This window comes from Contarinia nasturtii, unplaced genomic scaffold (genome assembly GCF_009176525.2).
Source record: "Contarinia nasturtii isolate CC-2019 unplaced genomic scaffold, AAFC_CNas_1.1 Cnas_scaffold_1101, whole genome shotgun sequence".
In the NCBI taxonomy this organism is placed as follows: Eukaryota; Metazoa; Arthropoda; class Insecta; order Diptera; family Cecidomyiidae; genus Contarinia; species Contarinia nasturtii.
The window spans coordinates 529,145-549,792 of NW_022198445.1; the positions used below are offsets into that span (position 1 = coordinate 529,145).

At 36.0% G+C, this 20,648-nt stretch overlaps 2 protein-coding genes across 13 annotated transcripts in view; both read left to right on the forward strand.

Annotated features, from left to right (window-relative positions):
* The first annotated feature begins 27 nt into the window (after positions 1-27).
* Positions 28-1,731, forward strand: LOC116344651 (serine/threonine-protein kinase 16). Its single transcript, XM_031773290.1, has 4 exons — positions 28-432; positions 505-896; positions 963-1,300; positions 1,385-1,731. The coding sequence occupies exons 1-4, from the start codon at positions 323-325 to the stop codon at positions 1,499-1,501; spliced, it is 957 nt and encodes a 318-aa protein (XP_031629150.1). The 5' UTR covers positions 28-322; the 3' UTR covers positions 1,502-1,731.
* A 754-nt stretch (positions 1,732-2,485) lies between these two features.
* The window catches only part of LOC116344601 (uncharacterized protein CG43867), a 30,083-nt gene continuing 11,920 nt past the window's right edge, over positions 2,486-20,648 (forward strand). For 5 of the 12 annotated variants that reach the window (XM_031773203.1, XM_031773201.1, XM_031773205.1 and 2 more), the window contains exons 1-4: positions 2,486-4,333; positions 7,972-8,239; positions 8,404-8,853; positions 18,666-18,728. In XM_031773203.1, coding sequence (XP_031629063.1) covers positions 8,012-8,239; positions 8,404-8,853; positions 18,666-18,728 — 741 coding nt within the window. In that variant the 5' untranslated portion in view covers positions 2,486-4,333; positions 7,972-8,011. Of the gene's footprint in view, positions 4,334-7,971; positions 8,240-8,403; positions 8,854-9,457; positions 11,332-18,665; positions 18,729-19,296; positions 19,360-19,392; positions 19,922-20,648 lie in introns of those variants that run through there. The other 7 variants (XM_031773206.1, XM_031773207.1, XM_031773208.1 and 4 more) reach the window with 5 other exon arrangements.

The following is a 20,648-nucleotide window of genomic DNA, read 5'->3' on the forward strand; positions in this document are numbered from 1 at the left end:
ACGTTTAGTTGACAGTCATCGTTGTTGCTGTTGTGCGTATGATATACGAACCGTGTAACTTTCTATTTTTATTGAATAAACACATACTGCCGAAATTTAGAGAGAAATTCAATTGTTTTAACTGTAATTGTGTGGAAAATTTTAAATTTTTATGTAAAATTTATATCTCAGGCGCAAATTGTCCTTCAATTAATTCATAAATTGTTCGAAAACCGTGTATTTGTATATCGTTTGTTTATCTGAGAAAGTGGAATTAATTAGATTAAGCTGTAAATTAAAATTGATTCATGAAAATTACCCATTGAGTGTGTAGGCATAGAAAATGAATAGCTTGGGTTGGGCACTAATTTTGAAAGCAGGTTGTTGGTGTTCAAGAGAAACACTCGTAATTGGCGGTACAAAATATGTAATCAAAGAGCGCATTGCACAAGGGTAAGTACCGCAAAAGTGCACCAGAGAAAGTTAATCATAAAAAAAAAAATATTTGTTTCTATGTATTTGCAGTGGTTTTAGTTTAATAGATTTAGTCGAGAATGCGACAACTAAACGTAAATACGCTTTAAAACGAATAACATGTCACAGTATTGAGGACCAAAAAATCGCAATACGTGAAGTTGAATTGACACGATCGATTAAACATCCGAATGTGGTGGAAATTATCGATTTTGAACTGGAAGGTGATGCCGATATTGTGATAAATACCATCAGTCATGTGAACATTTTATTTCCATTTTTCAAAAACGGTTCATTACACGACCATTTAAATATGCGAGCCAAAGCAAATGATCACATGGCCGAATCGCAAGTTTTACAAATTTTCGTGGGCATTTGCGAAGGATTGAAAGCATTACATGAAGCCAAACCAGAACCTCTTGCACATCGTGATTTAAAAACAGGTAAATTCACTTTTGCGCAAACACATTACGACTGCATCATACTAAACGTCACATGTTCTTTCACAGCAAATATCTGTCTATCCGATTCAATGGAACCAATTCTAGTCGATTTGGGATCATGTACAGAAGCACGAGAACAGATTTGCGGTCAACATGAAGCACAGCGCCTACAAGATTTGGCAGAAGAACGTTGTTCAATAGTATATCGAGCGCCGGAATTATTCAATGTACAATCGTATTGCATGATTGACGAGCGTACAGATATTTGGAGTTTGGGATGTGTTTTGTATGCAATTTGTTTTTTCAAGTGCCCTTACGATATCATTTACGAAAAAGGAGACAGTGTTGCGCTCGCGGTTCTCAGCGGTAACGTGAGCTTTCCACAGGACTCACCATTTTCAGAGGTTTGTTTTTTTCTTAATTACTTTACCTTAATTGCATTGCGTGTGTTCTTTTATTTATTTATTTTTTCCTTCATTTTATTTCAGGACATGCACAATTTAATCGGTTTCATGTTACGAATCAATCCAATGGAACGTCCATACATTTATAGTGTGCTTGAGGCAGCTCAAAGTCTGATAACAAAGTTAGAGAGTCGCGTTTAAATTTTACCACATCGACATTCCGCATTTCATAGAAAGAAAAGGAAGGAGAAAACGAAATGAACGTTGAAGAATGTACCAGTTAAATAATGGAAAAACCCCAATTGTATATGAGATTCTTTTAGAGTACGCATTTGTATTGTAAATAAGCAGACTAAGTTGTAAAAAATGTTGAACGAAACAAGAAGAAAAATAATAAGTCTATTCAAGAAGTTATAATGCTTGAAACATTTTTTGATGGCGTTTTTATTGTTTTATTTATTTTATCGATTCAGTCCGCATTAGTGTATTGAAATGAATAAAAATATATAGCTGGACCCGTTCTCACACACGCAAACATACCGAAAATTGCTTACTTATGCACAAAGTTGATTGGATTAAAAATCATATACACACAACAATGTTATCATGTTAAAATATAAAGCGTCATAAATCAATAAAAAAAAACTCAACTGATTTGCTCAAAAATCACACGAATTCAGTAGAACACGCGCGCGATGTCGAGCAACGAGCATAGATGTAGTAAGTTTGATAAAGAAAAAGCGATTGTGTTCTTTGAGATATTTTTCTATTGTTGGAAAACCTCTCAGCAACGGTTTATGAACTACCGCAATGTTTTTACTGAATAAAATAGCACTCAACAACTCCCGTCGTTGCAATAAACAGTCGCTCGCACGCAACAAACATTCATAATTTAATGTTAGACTCTATCTAATACTGAAATGGATTTTCAACAAGTACCAATGCGAATACCAAATGCTAACGTTACTCCATGGAATGTAATGGAATGTGTTAAGGTGGACATGAACGCATGCTGCTTTACAATAGATACCAAAAGCGTGCGGCATGCAATGCGTGTAACGCGCAACAGAATGAGACTGACAGCATTGGAAAATATGACAACGGTGTGTCATTTATCCATCGCATTACCGACCCAGCACCGTCGTTTTTCGTTGAGTTTCCATTTCAGTCAGGCACTGACAGTTGTACATGAACCGTCGACCAGTGTACACACATACGGTGTGTGCATGTTATTTCGTGCGCTTCAAAATTAGTCGTCAATTGTTGTCCAATCCAATTCTTATTTCATTCACTCACCCGCTCACTCGCACACAGTCACAGTCAAATATAAAAATCAGTTCGTACATACACCGTAGATTCTTTTTTATTCGGTTTTTATCTCGGTCAATGAATGTGCACACTCACAATTGAGAAAAAAAAAAAAACAAAATACGAAAGACATTTTTATTTTAGTTGTATCAATAATTCAATATGTTTGTCGGATGGTCGAGTGAATCAGATGGTACAGTCGCATAAATGCCATTACGCCAATTATTATTATTGCTCACAATCGTAAAATAGTGATACACACGTTTCAACGTGTGATGTGTAGCAAAAATCTGTGTAAAATTTCAGTGGAATAAATAAAATAATAATTTACCGAGAAGAATAGTGTATGAGAAACAGAAAGAGAGAGGGAAAAAGAATCAAGTGATTTCAGAAGCAGCGAATAGTTTTTTTTCTCAATTCATTTCTCTGTTTTTTCTCGTTGTGTATCATAGTGTGTATGTATATTATTTTATTTTGTTGGTGAACGAACGGGCAACTGACGTGAATACAAAATTAAAAGAAATCAAGAGAGAGAGAGAGAGAGAGAGAGAATATACTGGATTTTTTACGAACGAAATGTGTGTTTTTTTTAATGTGTATTCCATAGAAATAAATTAAGGTTCGGTTGTTTGTTGAGCAAATAAAACAAGATTGAGAAAATACCCCTGGATACATCTTTGTCGTATAAGACTACTTGAGTTGGTTTTGTTGCTTGCACGAGTTGCTGCACAATTGCTGGCATTTACGTTTTACAGTGAAAACCGTGCTGGATTTTCATTTCGTGCTAGATGATACAGAATGAACGTCAATGTACGACAATCGCCACGACTATAACATTGTCAAACAAGAATGGGAAAATATTCGCTTAATTAAACTTCATTTTTGCTGGGTTCATTTTTTATGCTCTCTTTCATTCGCACAAAAATCGCTCTGCTCTTTGGTAGCGAAAAGTATGTGAACAATTTGAAAAAGGGAGTCGCCTTGCTGCCGAATCATAGACAATGTTGTTGTGTGTGAACATTTAAATGCTGCACACGGACCCGACCAGGTTGCTCTTCTCTAGCACCTAAATGATAGTTTACGACATTTTTACGTTTTCAATGAACGAAACGAACAAAAATCTATCAACTAAAGCCCAGATTAAATGCCACCGAGCAATGCCAAAGAACTCAAAAGAATTTCAATTTTTACACAAAAACAAAACCACAAACAAAACGGAAAATGAAATGAGAAGCAAAAAAACACACACACAGAGAGAGAGAACAATCATTAGTCGAACCGAGAAAAACGAAGAAAAACACAAGAGATATATAGAAAGAAAATATTGTTGTCGTTAAAGTAAATGAGGTAGTGTTTGACAACATTTTATGAGGTAGAAAACATACATAAAGACCTGAAAAATTATTTTTGTGTTATTTTTTTTATAAAATATAAAAACATATGCATAAAAAATACGACCGAATTATTCCGTTTTTGAAGTGAATGAAACGACAACAATAGCGATCTACAATTATCGGTAGATGAGCGAAAAAGAAAGATAGAGAAAAAGCGACCAACTTGAAAGGTTTTCAAGCATTTTTGACTACTGACATCAATGACAACAAACACAATGACATCGATTGTGCCACAAAATACAATAACCAAATGAAGTGACGGAGTCAATACCAAGAAAATAAAAAACAACAACAACCAAACAGCAGCGAAGGAAAAAAACGCAGAAATATTGTAAGTAAAAAAAAAACAGAAAACTTCAAACAAACATAACTTTTTTTTCGCAAAAAAGGTACGAATGTGAGTCTTTTTTTGGCATCGAGTAGTTGTCATGGTATCCATGCCGAGAAATCGCTGTGTGTTACATGTATAAAATATGTATGTTACGTTGGGTGTTTTTTTTCTTCTTCGCTCAGTTACTTGTGCGGGAATTTATTCGAATTGCAGCGGCGATGTGCTAAATCCATGACAGTCATAAAACGATTCGAAATAAAACTGTCGAAATATGTTTTCACGCATACTTTTCGCATTTGCCTTGGATATTATACACGCCATCGCCGTCGAAGTCGTTTCAAATGGATTTACTCCGTTTGAGTTCACTGATTTGCGTTTGCGAATCGTCTTTTACATGTGCTGGCAATATTGAGCTGGTGTTGTTGATCCAACCTTATCGAATATAGTTTGGAATGTGTGTCAGTTTCAAATCGGTAATAATAAGCAACGATAATAGCCCCAGTCATAGCGATTATCGATTAATATAAGCAATTGGCTCGTTCGTATGGGTTTTGTGCGTGCCTCTATTTTTTCTGCACCATTCTATCATACGACACATGCTCGGTTGTGTGTGTGTGTGTATGGCTATTGGATGGGTGCAACTGTTGTTGTTCGATTATGCTTACTGCCTCGAACCAGCTGTCTTTTATGCATTCACCGATCGCTCAACTGGTTTTTGAAACCTAGCAAGAATTAAAAAGACGAAAAGAAACACACATTTATTTATGTATATATGTTTATACAATTCCTTAATACAGCCAAAGAACATCTGTAACCGGATTATTTATTGCGAATATAATTTCTACTCTTTTCGCTTGCGACATTTTGCTCCATGAAAAATCAACTGTTTTGGCGAGCAAACGATTGTTGAGCAAAAGGCATTCATTTTCGTTTTTTCGGTATCTGTCCTCCGATCATACAAACGGCTTTAATCAACTCGGCAAATGGCGAAAAATCTTTTGCCAAATGCACCACACTCACAACAATTTTCTCGTTCACACTCTGAGTCTTAGAACTCAGACAACTCTCATGCAGCATTTACTGCGAAGCAGCACATTGTCACACCCGTAAGACTAATGTGTAGCAAATTACGAACAACAATTGATGGCACACCATTAAACTAAGCCCGTTCTACTTTAAACGTCATGAAATAAAAACCATATCCATAACGAACTCCTGATAACAACAAAAGAAAGACGAAAAATCGCTACACTCTTGCACAGGAGTTCTTATTTTTTTGTATTCTTCTTCTTATTCTTTGGCAGTGAATGAATGAGTGAGTGTGTGTTCATTTCTTTTTCGACGTGTGAAAAACTTGCGCTCGTGTGACAATCCGATTGCTAACCGTTCATGAAACAAGGCGGCAGCAGCAACTTTCCACATGAAATTTATGTGATGGCACAATTCAACGTGCAAACTTATAGCGATACGATGAAGACGATGCGAAACCACAACCGTTCGATAATGTTATCATCGCAAAAATTCCCAGTGGAGATATTTTTGTGTGCCATGGCACAATCGCGCACATCATCGTCGATTCGTTTCTTCTTCGATTTGTGTTTGTGTTCTGTCTCTTTTGCTTGGGCTCTATCTCTTTCTATATCGTTACTATTTTGCTCTCTGCGTGTGCATAGCATCTCTCTATCTCGCATCATCATTCTCTCACTCTTACCATGTATATATATTCTCGTATGTCGTATAAGTGATTTGGATTGAAGCGAATAAAAAATCGATACATAAATTTACTTTGTGTTTGGTTTATGTGCTGCTGGCAGTAGTGGTAGTGGTGGTGGTGGTTGGCTGCTGCTGGACCTCGTTTAGAGATTAAAGCAAAACATATTCCAAATGCTTTTGACTTTGTGGCAATAGATTTGGGAATACGAAAAATGCAGAAGATTAAACAAAACGATATCGAATTAGAGAAGTTCAAATCGAAGTCGAAGTCAATGTGGATGAATGCATTGTATGTTGTGTGTGGCCCAGACACACAATGATGAGAATGAATGAGCGTATCATTTTATCGTCATTTAATGAACTCAAATGGTTGCTGCTATTGCGAAACGAAAAATGCCCCAGAATTACCATTTATTCAGTTCAAACCACACATTCGACTCGTCCACACTGTTTTCGACTCTTAATGGCGTAATACAATATGAAATCGCGTAGGTATTTTTTTGGTTGCCTGATGATGGTTTTTATGTACTCCCTCGCTCATTCATTTATTCGCTCGTACAACTCGTTCTCATTCGCTCACACTGGCTTTGTACGCCTGTACATTCAGTGTTTGAATTCAATTTTTCATGCGATTAGAGCGCAATTAATTTAAAAATCAAAAAGTAAAATACAAACGGCGAACACAACAAAGCAAATCTATTGCTTGTGGTTGTACTTTGTACGGGTGTTTAGTATTTTATGTTTGGTAAATACTATTTACGCTGTTTCAAGCAAACCACTTTAAATTAATGCAATCGATTAACGTTCTGTACCACACCAACGCTCGTACATTGCGTTTTGGTTTATTTGGTGTCGTATCGTTTCGTGTGTGTATTTCTTTTCTCTTTCTCGCCTTCGACGTTTTAGTCCAGAACTGCCTCCAAACATTGTACATTACTGGCTAATGATTCGTGTAAATAAGAAATAAGTAGATGTTGTACCTCGTACTTCTCATTTTGGCCATCGTATAAGCATAATATCACGCCTTTTATGTACAGGAACGAATCATTTGTGTGTACCGAAACCAATTGCACTTAAAATGCTTAATTGCATCAACGGCCCTGTTTCGGATTCCATGCGAACATAGCTGTGGACATAATACACTTGCTGTTGATCTCATTCATTCCATTTGTGTCTGCTTCTTTCGTTAAATACGAAAACAGATAATCATAACCATTTTGGGGCCATTAACGCCTGTTCAGAATATTTACTTTAATTAAAAAGATCGCATTCAGTTACTGCGAGACTGGCACCACGACACGAAACGACACTATAAAAATGGGCAAAGTGGCGAGCATACAGCCAAAGACAATCGAAAACGACACACAGCTTTGATGGAGTTATTTGTTGCGGTTAATCGACTTTGCGCGCCAACACACATTTATCCATACAATTCACACAGGCACACACACACACACAGACACGTTTACATTGTGAACCCAACGTACAAAAGGAAACTGAATAGAAAAAAACACACACACACATACACAATATGGAATAGTTCGATAGAACTGTGAAACACATAAAATTTTACGATTATTATCATTGCGCACTGGATAACTGTTTCGAAATTATCGTCGTTTCCGCCACTTTTTTACCTATTCTAATCCTTAATCATGAATGTTTCCTTGATACAGTCAATCGTTTACCATTTTCATGTAACGCGCTATTCGAGCATCCGCCTTTCGTTTTATTTTCTTTTCCCGCCACCCACTCTATAATACCCACTCTATCGTACAACATTTCTTATTTAAAACTCTTTCGCCACATGAATTTTAAATTTTATAATAAAACTAAAATGTTAAATTTTCCACGTTTTCTTCACTGATTTTGGTGGTGTTTTTTATCTCTCTCATTCTTTCGCGCTCAATTGTTCGATTTGCTAGAAATGAAACGCCAGAGATACTGTTGACAGATTGAAAACAGATGTCTGATAAAACTCAACTTCCACTTGGTGCGGGCAAAATCAAAAATTCGACATCACTACCGTCAGCAACAACATCTAGCGATGGTATTGCATCACATATCAGACTCTCAACCATCTTTGCGCCGCTTATCGATTTAAATGCCAGCGGCGAACAAACAACAGACTATGACAGCACAACTTTGCATTCATTGCAATCGACTATGTCATCGTCTTCATCATCGAATCCGGTAAGTGTCATTGCAAAACCAGATCGAAACGACTGATTTCAAATGTATGCAAAGTTTTTTTTATTCAAATAAAATTAAACTTTTACCTTGTGGTTATTTTTATTCATCTATTTCTTTCTCTCCCTCTTGAACTCACACTTTTTCTCCATCGCCATCGTTTGCAGATGAGTTCACATTCCGATAGCTATGGACAAAGACAAGCGATTGCAGCAAGTGCTGCGATACGAAAAATTTCAATGGGTTGCCGATCTATGCCCAGTAGTCCACGATTAATACCTAAACATCCGCATTTCTATCGGCCACCAGCATCGCCCGCACACAGTACACACAGTAATCACAGTAGTAGCGGTGATACGCCCGTACAAAAATCAAACGGCCTTCTGAAGGACTCGAAAACGACACCGTCCAACGGTGGCAGTGGCGGCAGTGGCAACCATCCAAATTGGCATTTTTCAGCCTTGACAGATAGCTTGAACGTGCAACAAGTAAACAATTACAACAATCAAACTGGATTCCCTGAAATCAATTGGCAAGAAAGATGCCTAGAACTACAACTTGAATTGCATCGCTCGAAAAATCAGTCGGAACGTATTCGTGGCATGCTTCGAGATAAGGTGAGTGTAAATGTTATCAAATGAATTTTTTATTTGTCACTTTGTTCAGTTTTATTTGTGAACACGTTGATTGGCATTTGCACTCTTTCTCGCTCGCTCATTCACTTCAGGGTTGAATATATTTAAATATAAATCACCTGATGTTATAGTTTCTACGTGTGTCTATTACAACCTTCTGTTCCGTCGCAATAAAAATGCTAGTAAAACATATTGCAACAAATAGTTTCATCGTCTCCGAATGAAGTGACAATTTTTTTAAGTGCTGCATTGAATTAAACACTTGAATTCCAGTCAGAATGATTTTTATATCTTCACCATACATGTACGGTTGGTGCGCACCCAACTCTCAATCACGCACTTTCCATTTTTTTACCCCTGATTTCGGTTTTATGTTCCACACATTCGCCTATATTTCTACGCTTTGAGTTGTGTTTCACTGAAGAGGGTAGCGACTGGAAATAAATATGTTCCACACAATTGTTCTCCTTCCTCATGAGTGGAAAATTGAACGTTTTTTCCGACTCACCTCCCATGCAATGGTTAGTATAAACATTCAACGACCAACGAATATCAAGCTCAGTTACTGATGCGCTTTCGACCAACAATGATGGTAGAATTTCAGTTGCTACAGCCAAGTGGTAAATAGAGAAAAAAAAGAATTCTATATCGAATTTTTTTGCGATATATTTTTTCTCTGTTCATCACATCAACAACATAACACTGGCTTCTTTTATCTCTTCCGGCGTTTAAATTAAATAACATGAGACGAAGTAAATGTGTTTGAGTACAGTGTTTTTTGATAAAAAAATTTCGTGTGTTAGCACTCTTCAATAAAATTCTGACGAAGACAAATACAACGAAAGAGAAAACGAATAACAGTTTCATTGCAGCTCCGTTTATCAAGAGAGAGAGAAAGAGAGAGAGAGAGAGAGAGAGAGAGAGAGAGAAACAACAAACAGGAGTAAAAGATAGGAGCTGAGCAAACAAACAAAATTAAATTTGTGGCAGTGAATCCTATGTAAATTAATTAAAATTTGTTTACTCTCGTGAGAATGGCAAGCTGCTTTTCGTGTTTTAGATAAATAAACAAACAAAAACCCAACCGACAAAAAAATTTAAATAGATTTATAAGAACGATATTTAATATAGAAAAAAGACACGAACGCGCTCAAAACACACCATCGAAGCACAAAAGCACAGCCAGTAAAAGTTAAAAGTGGATAGATACTTGAAAATACGTGCAAAAATATGTAGGAATGTTTAAAAGGACTTTATGCTAAAACGTGATTTATTGTGACTGCAGGGAAAATAATTGCGTAAAAATCGAAATATTCTTTGTTCCGTGTCTCTCTCAACTGTTTGTTTTGTGTGTATGTTCGACGGATAGTGATAAAAAAGGTTCCGATCGATTGGAATAGCGTGAAATTTTTATATCTAATAAAATTGGACACCGAATTATTGCTGCTGCAAAATAACGAAAAAAAAAGTATACACAGAGAGATAGAGTATGTGAGTGCACAAAGACGACAAAAAAAATCAGACAAAAAAAAATATCCCACAAAAACGGAAATAAATTTTCACGGACACATACACATATTGCCATACTTTCGATAATGTGAAAGCCAAATAAAACCTTCAAGAGAAGTGAATGTGCATAAATCGGATGTAACAAGCGACATATTCAGTTTGTGCAGCGTTAGCAAAACAGCATAAAAAACCGTTTGGCGATTTGCCTTGAGATATGTCGAGCCCTCAATAGAATTTATGCGAATTCGAAAACTCTTATCCTCCATACCATACCCTGTAAAAAGACAGAACGAATAAATAGAAAAAAACGAACCTATCTCTCTGTCGTCTTTTTTTTGTGTGTACCGGCTCATATGTGTGTGTGTTTATGAATGCTACAAATCACGACGATTTTGTCGCTTTTATCAAATTATTTGCCATTTGTGTTTTATCGTTATCATCATCGCCATCGTTGCTGGTTCGGTTGGTTAGGATTGTATCCGGAATTCAACGATATAATTGTTTCAATCAAGAGACACAGCTATCATCTTCAGCGCCCCATCAACATTATTATCTAGTGCACGCGATTTCCGATTCCATTGACTGTGTCGCTGCGAATCGGTTTTTTTTATATTTCGTTTGCATTTAGCTCCACTCTTGATTGTGGATTGTTTGTAATTTGTTTGTGTATCGTACAATCATCACGTCGCCCAAATGGATGCCTCACTATTGTTAACCGTGGAAAATTTGCTCCAGCAAAAGAACAAAAAGAATCTGTTGCAAACATCGACGGCAACGATTAAAACACCATCATTGTCGTTATCTGCACGCAGTTCGCCCGTTTCAAATAAGCGTCATAAATTCAACATATCGACGGCATCGTTGGCTTCTTATTCGAGCCAAACGAACAATAATTATGCCAGCATAATGGATTCACTTGATATGGAATCTCTTGAGGATTTGCTACGAAAGGTTTGTGTGCGATTAATAATTGTGACTTAAAACAAGAGTAGAAAAAGAGTGTGGGGGGAGAGAGAGAGAAGGGATAGATAGCACAGAGAATGCCATTTGCATTAAATGCTAGAAAAGACCTCACAATGTATGCATGCATTGCTATATTTTTTGGTGAGTGTGAGTGTGTGCATGCAAGGAGAGGACCCTCTAGAACACGACAATGTGACACAAAGGCGTCTGCATGGGAATTTCCTACAGAGCAATCGAGTGCATTCAAATGAAAACAAGTGCTTTTAATTTCACGTCATAATGCGCTCTCGAACAATCTACTTGAACCAATTTAAGCTTTCAAATAAATGCATACACTCACGAATGTTACGTTGGTCGTTCTTTGATAAGCTTTGGCTTATTTGGATACTAATTTTATAGTTTATGTGTGGGGCAAGTGTGTTTGGCCTGTTTTGTGTGTTTGGCTAAAATGTGTTTATTTTGTGTTGAACGATCGTTGTATTGATCTGATCTGCTTGTTGTTCCGTGCTATTTATTACAGAATTGCAATATTCTTCGTGATGCAAATTTTATGCATTGTCATCTCGGTGCCAGTGCGTCTGGCACATACATTTTTGCACGATTTTATTCATAAATGCTATGCTAACGATGCTGTGAATGCAAAATACCGCTTTGCCAAGCTCTTTCAATGGTTTGTGTGTCGAATTGCGAATGAAGCGAATGCAAACGAAGCCCAAGAGACACCAGTCATTGTTAGACGAGTCGAATGACCCTAATAAAAGGAATTCCATCTATGACAAATACACACAGTGAGTTAAAGTGAGAGAAAAAGCGAGCAAAACCACATCGAACGCAAGCAGCAACTAAAACAGAACATAACACAGAGACGAGAAAAAAAAAAAGAAATCAGCAACAGAAAATGAAAAACGAGTTTTTGTAGTGAAAATCAAGAGACAGCAAAGTACGTGTTTGCACATCACACGAATTCGTGAGCTAATTTCGCAGTGGATTTTCCTTTCAGTTAAAGCTGATTTACAACAACCTGCATTCATAATGTGGTTTTACTCGAACACAATACACAAGTATGTATGTGTGTGTGTGTGGATGTCGCATTGCGTTCGGTGTATTTGACACTTTTTTCATTCGTACGTAACGTACGTTCGGTCGTTGTTTGGTTGGTTCATTCATTCGTTCTTCCCTCATATAATCGGTTGATGTACTTGCGTGTTATGACTGACTTACTTCTTTCAATGCAACATAAGCAGCGATAAATTTGAACCAAAATGAATGCTACTAATATGTGTCGATAAAACCGAGATTTTCTTTAACACATCGTTTTTAGTTTTCTTCCTTCAATTGGCTTGGCATGGCACTTGCCTCGTTTTCACATTCACATGCTTGAAATTCATTTCAGTTCGGCATGAATTCGTTGCTGTGTGGCCGTGATTGTCGAACTGTGTAGATTTACACGATTTCTCAACGGATCGTCATAAAATTGCAACGTGCCACATTGGATTTCTCCCCCGATCCATGTTAACGATTAACGATTATACTGTGGCTTTTCTCTTGCTCCATGTTGGCCATGGTTAAAATCGGAATCATTGAACACCAGCATTTTCTGCAATGGTTATTGGTGTTTGGTGTGAAAATCAAAAGAAGAAGAAAAGAGAGCACTTTTCACAGAAATTCGGTCATGCTGTCGTCGTCATCGTCATTTTTGTGTACGTGTGCATTTTCATTTCACCATTTCATTCAGTAAACACAACAACGACCAAATCCATAAAGTGTTTAATTTTTCTTATGCGTTGCGACATTGCCAATGAATTTCAGACGATATATACAAGTGTTCTGCTTACGATACATTTATTTCTATTTTCAAAAGTAAAATAATCAATTTAACCTTTGTCGCCTTATCCACTTTCAAGTGGCAGCACAAATGCACGGAGCATCGAAATTCAGTCACACAATGATTGTGAACGGGTGTGAGGGAGAGCATTAGTACACCTACATACATAAAACATACACACGCAATGTCGAATGAAATGAAAGATGTGTTTTATTGGTGCCATTGTTCATATAGCCACTTTGTGTATACTTCATAAGGACAATGCTTCGCATATATCAATTCGAAGATAAATTCAATTTCACAGGCGAAATAAAAGTGGCTGAAAAACGTTGCACGTATAAACAGCAAACGGTGAAATGTAATAAAATCCGTTTTTATGGTTCGTGTTTGCCTGTGTGTGTGTGCGAGCGTGTGAGCATGTGAGAGAAAGAGAGATGAAGAGAAAAATAACCAACAACTCCGTGTATCGAGCACGTAATTCGATTTTAATTGGATTCTGGAGCCTTATCTCCACTCAAATTGCCTCTTCTCTCCCGTAAAATCGAACATAAATCATGCGACATATTTGCGTGTTTTTGTCGTTTTCATCATTTGTGATTGACTCAAAGCCAAACCACCATTACTTTGTCTCTTCCTCTCGGTTTTTCGTTATTTTTTTATATTCACTCGATTCGCCACACGGATATACGGGAGGAGATGCTCCGAACTCAAATTGTTTGTATCTGTATGACAAACATCAGAGTTGCGGTTTTTCATCAATTTTCCCTTCAAATTACATCGAACAGAGAATTTCAAATGTCAATATTGACATGCTCGACAGCCATTCGACTAAAAGTTTAAACCGATAGAACCATTTCGATCGAATGTTATCGTTTTATCCAAAAAAGAGAAAGAACTAAAAGAGAGAAAAAAAAAACAATACAATTTTCCAAGTGTCACTCAAATTTCGAGCTCAATTCGTTTTACAATGTCGACGCCCAGTCCGCAATTAATTTTCCGCTTATCCCATTCGTAATAGGCTATTTTTCAGTTTTAAAAAAATTCAATTAATAAATAAAACAGCCATTTATAATTAATTATATACATATTTGTAGTCATTTTATGGCATAAATTAATTGAAATTGGATTTTAACTCAGCTCCATTCATTTGGACCATTCCATTAATGAATTGGTGCATACCAAAATAGAGAGCCCATGTGTCGTTTTGGTAATATTAAAATGTAAAATTGAAATTAAAATTTTAAGCCTTCTCTCACTCTCTCTCTCTCTCTCTCTTTCTCTCTTTCGCAATATTTTTGACATCGATATTGAAAACGCTATTTGCTTTAGTTCAATTAATCATTGTTGCTTTCCATTATGCGACGATTTTTCTACGATTCGGTTGTCGTGGCAATAAAAGAAGATGAAGGTATTGCCAAAAATGAGAAAGAGAAAATGAATAACAGCATCTAGGTCGAATAATGAAATTCGAAATTTAAGCCAATTTAGGCAACGAAATTTTATGAATAATAAACGGTTGAATGCAATACGGTTCGCGAACATAACGCCATTTCATTCACATTTTGCCGGCCATAGAATATATTTGCAAAAAGCGTAGATTTTTTTTATTAGATCATTAAATCTTGGCATGACCAAATTTAATAAGATTCCCAAACCGAAAAATAGCGCTCCGGAAAACTCTCGGAAGTGAGAAACAATGTAGTTCAAACGATTTTATAAAAAGATTCGATTTTTTTTATCGTACGTTCGTTCAGTTGGATGGTTGGTCGGTCGTTCGTTCGGTCTTGATTATATTCCATTCAGTTGCTCTTGTGATTTCCACGAGCTGAATAATAATCCACTTTGTATGGAAAAAAAAATCGAATCGAATTCAAATTTAAAGGAATCGCTTTTGCAGTGAACGAAACATGCTTTTATACTTACATTTATTTAAACAGCAATGGTGGATGCCATAGCTTTCCATTTACTTTATTTTCCCGAAGGGAACACTTTCAAATATGCACTCTACATTTATCGCAATAGCTGTGTTTATGTTCTTATTACAGTTATTACATAGCAATATGTTTAAATATTAATCGTTCTCCTAAAATTGAATCAAAAAAAAGCATTATCGATTAGCATTCTGTTGTAAACGGCACAAGGTTCTTTACTTCCTTTTATCTGGTGCAAGTGTGTACGCTTCATACGACTAAAAACCAAAAATGTACACATGCACATACACTCACTTACCGTTTTTACTTTGATTGGTGGTAGGTGAATGGCATGAGTGTGCAGAAAATGAAAAACGGCAACATCATTCTTTTGCCATAAGATTTATCACACCAATTCATCGTATTTGATATTTTATTTTCATTTTTTGTGTTTGTGTCGATTTTTCAATCCATTTCGAACGAAATGCGAACATATTTCGGTTCTTGTGTATCGTATGACTGCAAAGAAGACGAATAAGAGACAACAAATACAAACGGCATTGAATGTAAAATCCTCAGTGTTTTGTTGGTGTGCACGGAAGCGTCCCAAACGTTCCATCATTTAGATGAGACGAAGGAGAATTCAACTGAGAGGAAAAAAACATATGCTCAGCGCACAAGGCACATTCATCTTTTCATGTTCCAATTTTTTTTTGTTTGCTACTTGTACCTTTACTGTGTTATAGTTCACAATTTCGCATACCTTTTGATATGGCAAAAATGTGAGCACAAAATAAAAAAAATTACACGTTACTTTTGTGGCAACGGCAAGTGAACGAAAGTGAAACGCAAAACACGCGTAAATCTAACAAATATTTATGATACATAACGTCCAATAGAAAAAGCTATCAATCACCTTGTAACCCCCCTCAATAAATAAATAAACAAAAGGAAAACCAAACACAAAAAAAGAGTGACTGAGAAAAATAGCAAGGTGAACAGGCAACAAACAAGAAGCAGTCAAACACATCGTCTCACTCGAAGAACGCATGTCAATTTCCAAATGAGAATACATTTTTACCTTTTTCTCGCACTGTTTCCTCACATCAAACAACCTTTTTTTGCATATCAATGGAAAGCGGGACGATCGACATGAAAAAAAGAAAAAAACGAAATAGAACTGAATCAAAAAAAGGAAACTTTACGTCAGAAAGTGGAAGCTTCAGAAATGAGAAATTAAAAACTTTGTGCAAACATAATTCCTTTGCCGTCTAACACTCATAAGATGGAATAATTTACAATAGCAGATTGTTATCTCAATTTGGTTACTAGCCCCCCATACCCTCGCATTCTCAAATTTCATGTCAGGGTTTCCATTTCTATTCTCCATTGGGCGTTGATTTTCCCTTCGATTCTTGTTTCGTGTAGCAGAGCATCAAACATATCAAACGTCTAATTAAATTATTGCAATTTCATGCGTTTCACAAGGTACTAATCTAATGGCATTTTCTAAATCAATTTTCGTGCCATGTTTCGTGTGTTGAACTTGGAAAATGTCATTTTGACAAACAAACGAATGCGAAAGCGAAAGAGAATAAAAGAGAGAGCAAAAGAGAGCACGAGTAAAGTGCCGTTTTATCGAGAAAATTTTATGTGTTCAGATAAGCGCCAAAAATGGTGCTACGATACTGTAAGTGTGTGTGTGCATTACGAAGAAAAAGTAAATTACTTGGGGTTTCATTAAAAAAAAAGTTCAAGCTTTTGTCCTTATTTCATATTCATGCTGATTTTTATCTTTGGAAATGGTACAGCGAATGAATAGCTAATGACGGAAATTTATCTGACAGCGTGCACGACGCTTTTTTCCATGTGAATGGAGAGAACAGCTATATAAATATATATTGGGAAGCAGCTGCACACCATTGTTATCACTTATGAATTCGCTTTTCATTTGGTTAATTGAAAATGTTTAATTTGTTTTTCTCCCGAAAAAATAATTAGATGAAATGTCATGAGACCCAAATGATGCTTGTGTGTAAAGTCAATTTGTTTGATAGAATGAATGGGCATTGAAACGTAATGGAAAACAGTAGCCCAAAAATTGATTTAAAATTGAGTGCTTCACAGTTTAGTCACCCATAATGGACGATAACATAAAATGTGTTTACACAATACGCACTATGTTTGCTGTATTTAATGAACCATATGAAAAATTCATTAAACTCGAATCTAACAACCGCAAAATGTATAGAACCAGCTTTATTACACTATATTAATAAAAAAAATCTATATAATATAATATAAAAAGGGCTCCCATAAAAATCTTTTGATATATGAATCGCGCATTGACTACTGTATGCGAGCGAAAAAGAGAGCGAACCAATCAATTTCGTCAAACAAACGTTATTCAAGTAACTAAACTAAACCCACTCGATTTTCGTTAATAAATTCTATACACACGCTCGGCTGCTAGTGTGTCTTGTACATACATGCACGCATTCAGTTGGTTATCGCATTGTGCAGACACAAACCGATAGAAAAATGCTGCTTTTGCACACATACTATGCTTACGCATACAACCAGTTACAGCCTGCAATATTCTACACATTACAAAAAATCTAATGCCAATTTATTATTCCAACGTTTCTCGCATTTAACCATCGTAATTTAGTGGGATTTTATATATGAGAACCGGAAAATACAATCGTAACATATATGAATAGTGAACATTCGACCACATATCTAGACAAAAACCGAAAAAAAAGTCCCCGTCTCAGAAGAGCGAAAAAAAATGAGACCGATGGAGCGAGAGAGAGAGAAAGTGAAGAGAAACCATACAGAAAAATAGAAACTAATCATCATTAGCACGAAACGCACGGCATACGATTATGCTTTGTGTATGGCTGTGACTTAGCTCAATATATTCCGTTGCTCTTGTGAAGCGAACATAAGAGCATTTCCAAGCACCACAGAAATCTACTTATAATAATAGCGTAGTAATGGCCACCTCCCCACATTGTTGTAATGAAAATCAATAATTCTAATGGCGAGTCTTCTTAACCTTTTTCAATCAAGTGAAAATCCTTCGCACACCAAATACACACACTCGCCAAAAAAGGCTCGCGGAACAATGCAAACGCTTTGGTTTTTATCGCTTTTCCCTTCCAAAAATTACGATACCGTATAAAAACAACAACACATTAGTACAATGCATAGATTCATTTTTGCGGCTACTCGAATGAATCGACCGCAATCCCTCTGAATGAATATCCGCGAATGAATACAGGAACAATGTGAAGAAAATGAACGAATCTAAGCTCGACGATCAAACGCCATCTGTCATCGAATATTCGAAAATAAAATGAATTTTTCAGCTATTGAAATGAAACTTCAGAGGATTTCTATTCATCGGTCATTCTCCTCAACTATTGTTTACATTATGTGAAACGTAAACAAATCCCAAGTTATGCACTGTTCAAATAAAACCAGAGAAATGCCAATGAACTGAGATTTTTTTCGTTTTTTTTTTAAATTACAAACAAACAATGAAAAGTACTAATAAATTATTGTATCTGTTATTATTTTAGCTTTCCGAACTGGAGCAGCGTGTTATCGAGGCAGAAGAACGTGCCGACGAAGCCGAAGATAAGGTAGGAATTGCTTTTACTGAAAACTATTTCATATTTCACATCCGTTCATTTGCGATGAATTTTCGAACATTCTCCGCTCGAAAGGACATTTCTCCTTTCATGTCCTTTTTTAGTACAAATCGCAATTTTATAGCACTTAAAATGCGAACATGACATAAAAAAGGGGAAGCTTTTCGAAAAGTGGTCTGTTTCACATGAATGACATATGGTAAAAATGTTTATCCATCGTGAATATAAATGTATGCTAAATATATGCAGTGACATTTGGTGATTTGAAAGTCGAAAATATTTTTCGAACATTTATTTATTTGTTCGAAAGTCAGTCGAAATGGCCCCGCAAATCGTATGGAAAAAGTGAAAGACAGACGTGAAGTTTTTAGCACAGGATTTATTTGATCCTGTATTTTAAAGGTGGATTCGAAATTTGTGAAACATGCTCATCTTGGCATTTGATAAGAGTTGTCTTCAGTGCAGAATCGTTCGGCCATCTTGAAAATACTTTCCATTCGATTCAGATTTGTTTCTGTAACAAAATAATGTAGATTGCATAAAGAAAACTAACAGTTTTTTAATTGGCAACTTGATTTTAGAAACTATTTCATTTTCTTCATGCACCTTCTATACGTATCATGTAATTTCTTTTTTCAATTACGTACAAATCATTAGATGTCGAACAAAAATATTCAACTGATTGCAACCAAAAGTACAAATGATTTAAAAACGAAAATGAATTAAAATTGAAAGTGAAAGATATTCGATATTCGATTGGATTGCTGTGTGAAAAGAAACCAGTGTGTATGCAAAAAAATAAGAGCGAACAAAAGAAAAAGAATCTTAACAAAACGGATTGAGTGCATTTAAATGCGTTTTTGACATAGTGATACTTGAATGGCTTCACAGAATATTACAGCAGCTGATATCGATTATTTTCCGTCCAACATAGTAAAAACGAACCAACATGAAACCATGCGTGTGTTTTAAAGCAATAACAACAAATAAATCCAGACAAACTCATAGTTTTTAAATGATACGTGAAAAAAATTACGCATTTGATTCGAAATTTGTCAAAATTTCATCGAAACGTTGCGTTTCGTTCTTCGATTGCATTTGATAAATCTGCTTCTATATTGGTGTGTTCGAAAAATAAGAGAAAACAGTCAAATTTTGTGCACCGGTCGATGAGTTGATGTAAGGTGATTATTTGTGTTTCATTTTGTTTGAGATTTTGTTTAAGTGAATCTACGACTATTTGTTTCGCTGTCGCATCAATTGACGATCTTAAAATAAGATTTGTTTTAACGTTGTCGTCGTTGTCGTAATGTTTGCTGAGTTCCGCCCAGCCAGTTGTCATAAATCACCGAAAACATATCTTATTTCATCTTTTTTCCTGTTTATATTTTTCATTTGACATGATGGCTCGCTTGAAATTACGGCAATTCAACAAAAAAATATTTCTTATTCATGCCTGAATGGTATTACATCACACAACCGCAATGAATGAAAACACTACAGAAAAAACAACGGTGAACTATGAGAGTGTGTGTGTGCTGCCAAATTTTTACTCGCATGACATAAATTTCAGTAATTCAGTAAAAACCGCAAGCGGATCGCTTGTAAAAAAAGAGAAAAGAACGTAAGAACCGAATGCAATTTTTCAAATAAGACATTTTTCGGACGTCGCTCCCATTTTTCATTGTGACACTCATAATTTTCCTCGAAAAGGAAAGAAAACAAAGAGGAAATCCATCTAATTGGATGCGCGCACATTCATTTCGTCGCGACAATTTATTTTGCGACCGAAATCAGAAGGCTCATTTTGATTGAGCCCAAATGTCCGCAGTATGTGATTTGTTTGATGCACATAAATCACCAGCATGGTCGTATATTCGACATTACATAATCACGAGAACGTTCTATTTT

Bases quoted from the DNA above. Each gene is read 5' to 3' on its own strand.
- LOC116344651 (XM_031773290.1), top strand. From the start codon at position 323: ATGAATAGCTTGGGTTGGGCACTAATTTTGAAAGCAGGTTGTTGGTGT. The intron at 433-504 runs GTAAGTACCGCA...ATGTATTTGCAG, and splicing joins AAAGAGCGCATTGCACAAGG to TGGTTTTAGTTTAATAGATT. The intron at 1,301-1,384 runs GTTTGTTTTTTT...ATTTTATTTCAG, and splicing joins AGGACTCACCATTTTCAGAG to GACATGCACAATTTAATCGG.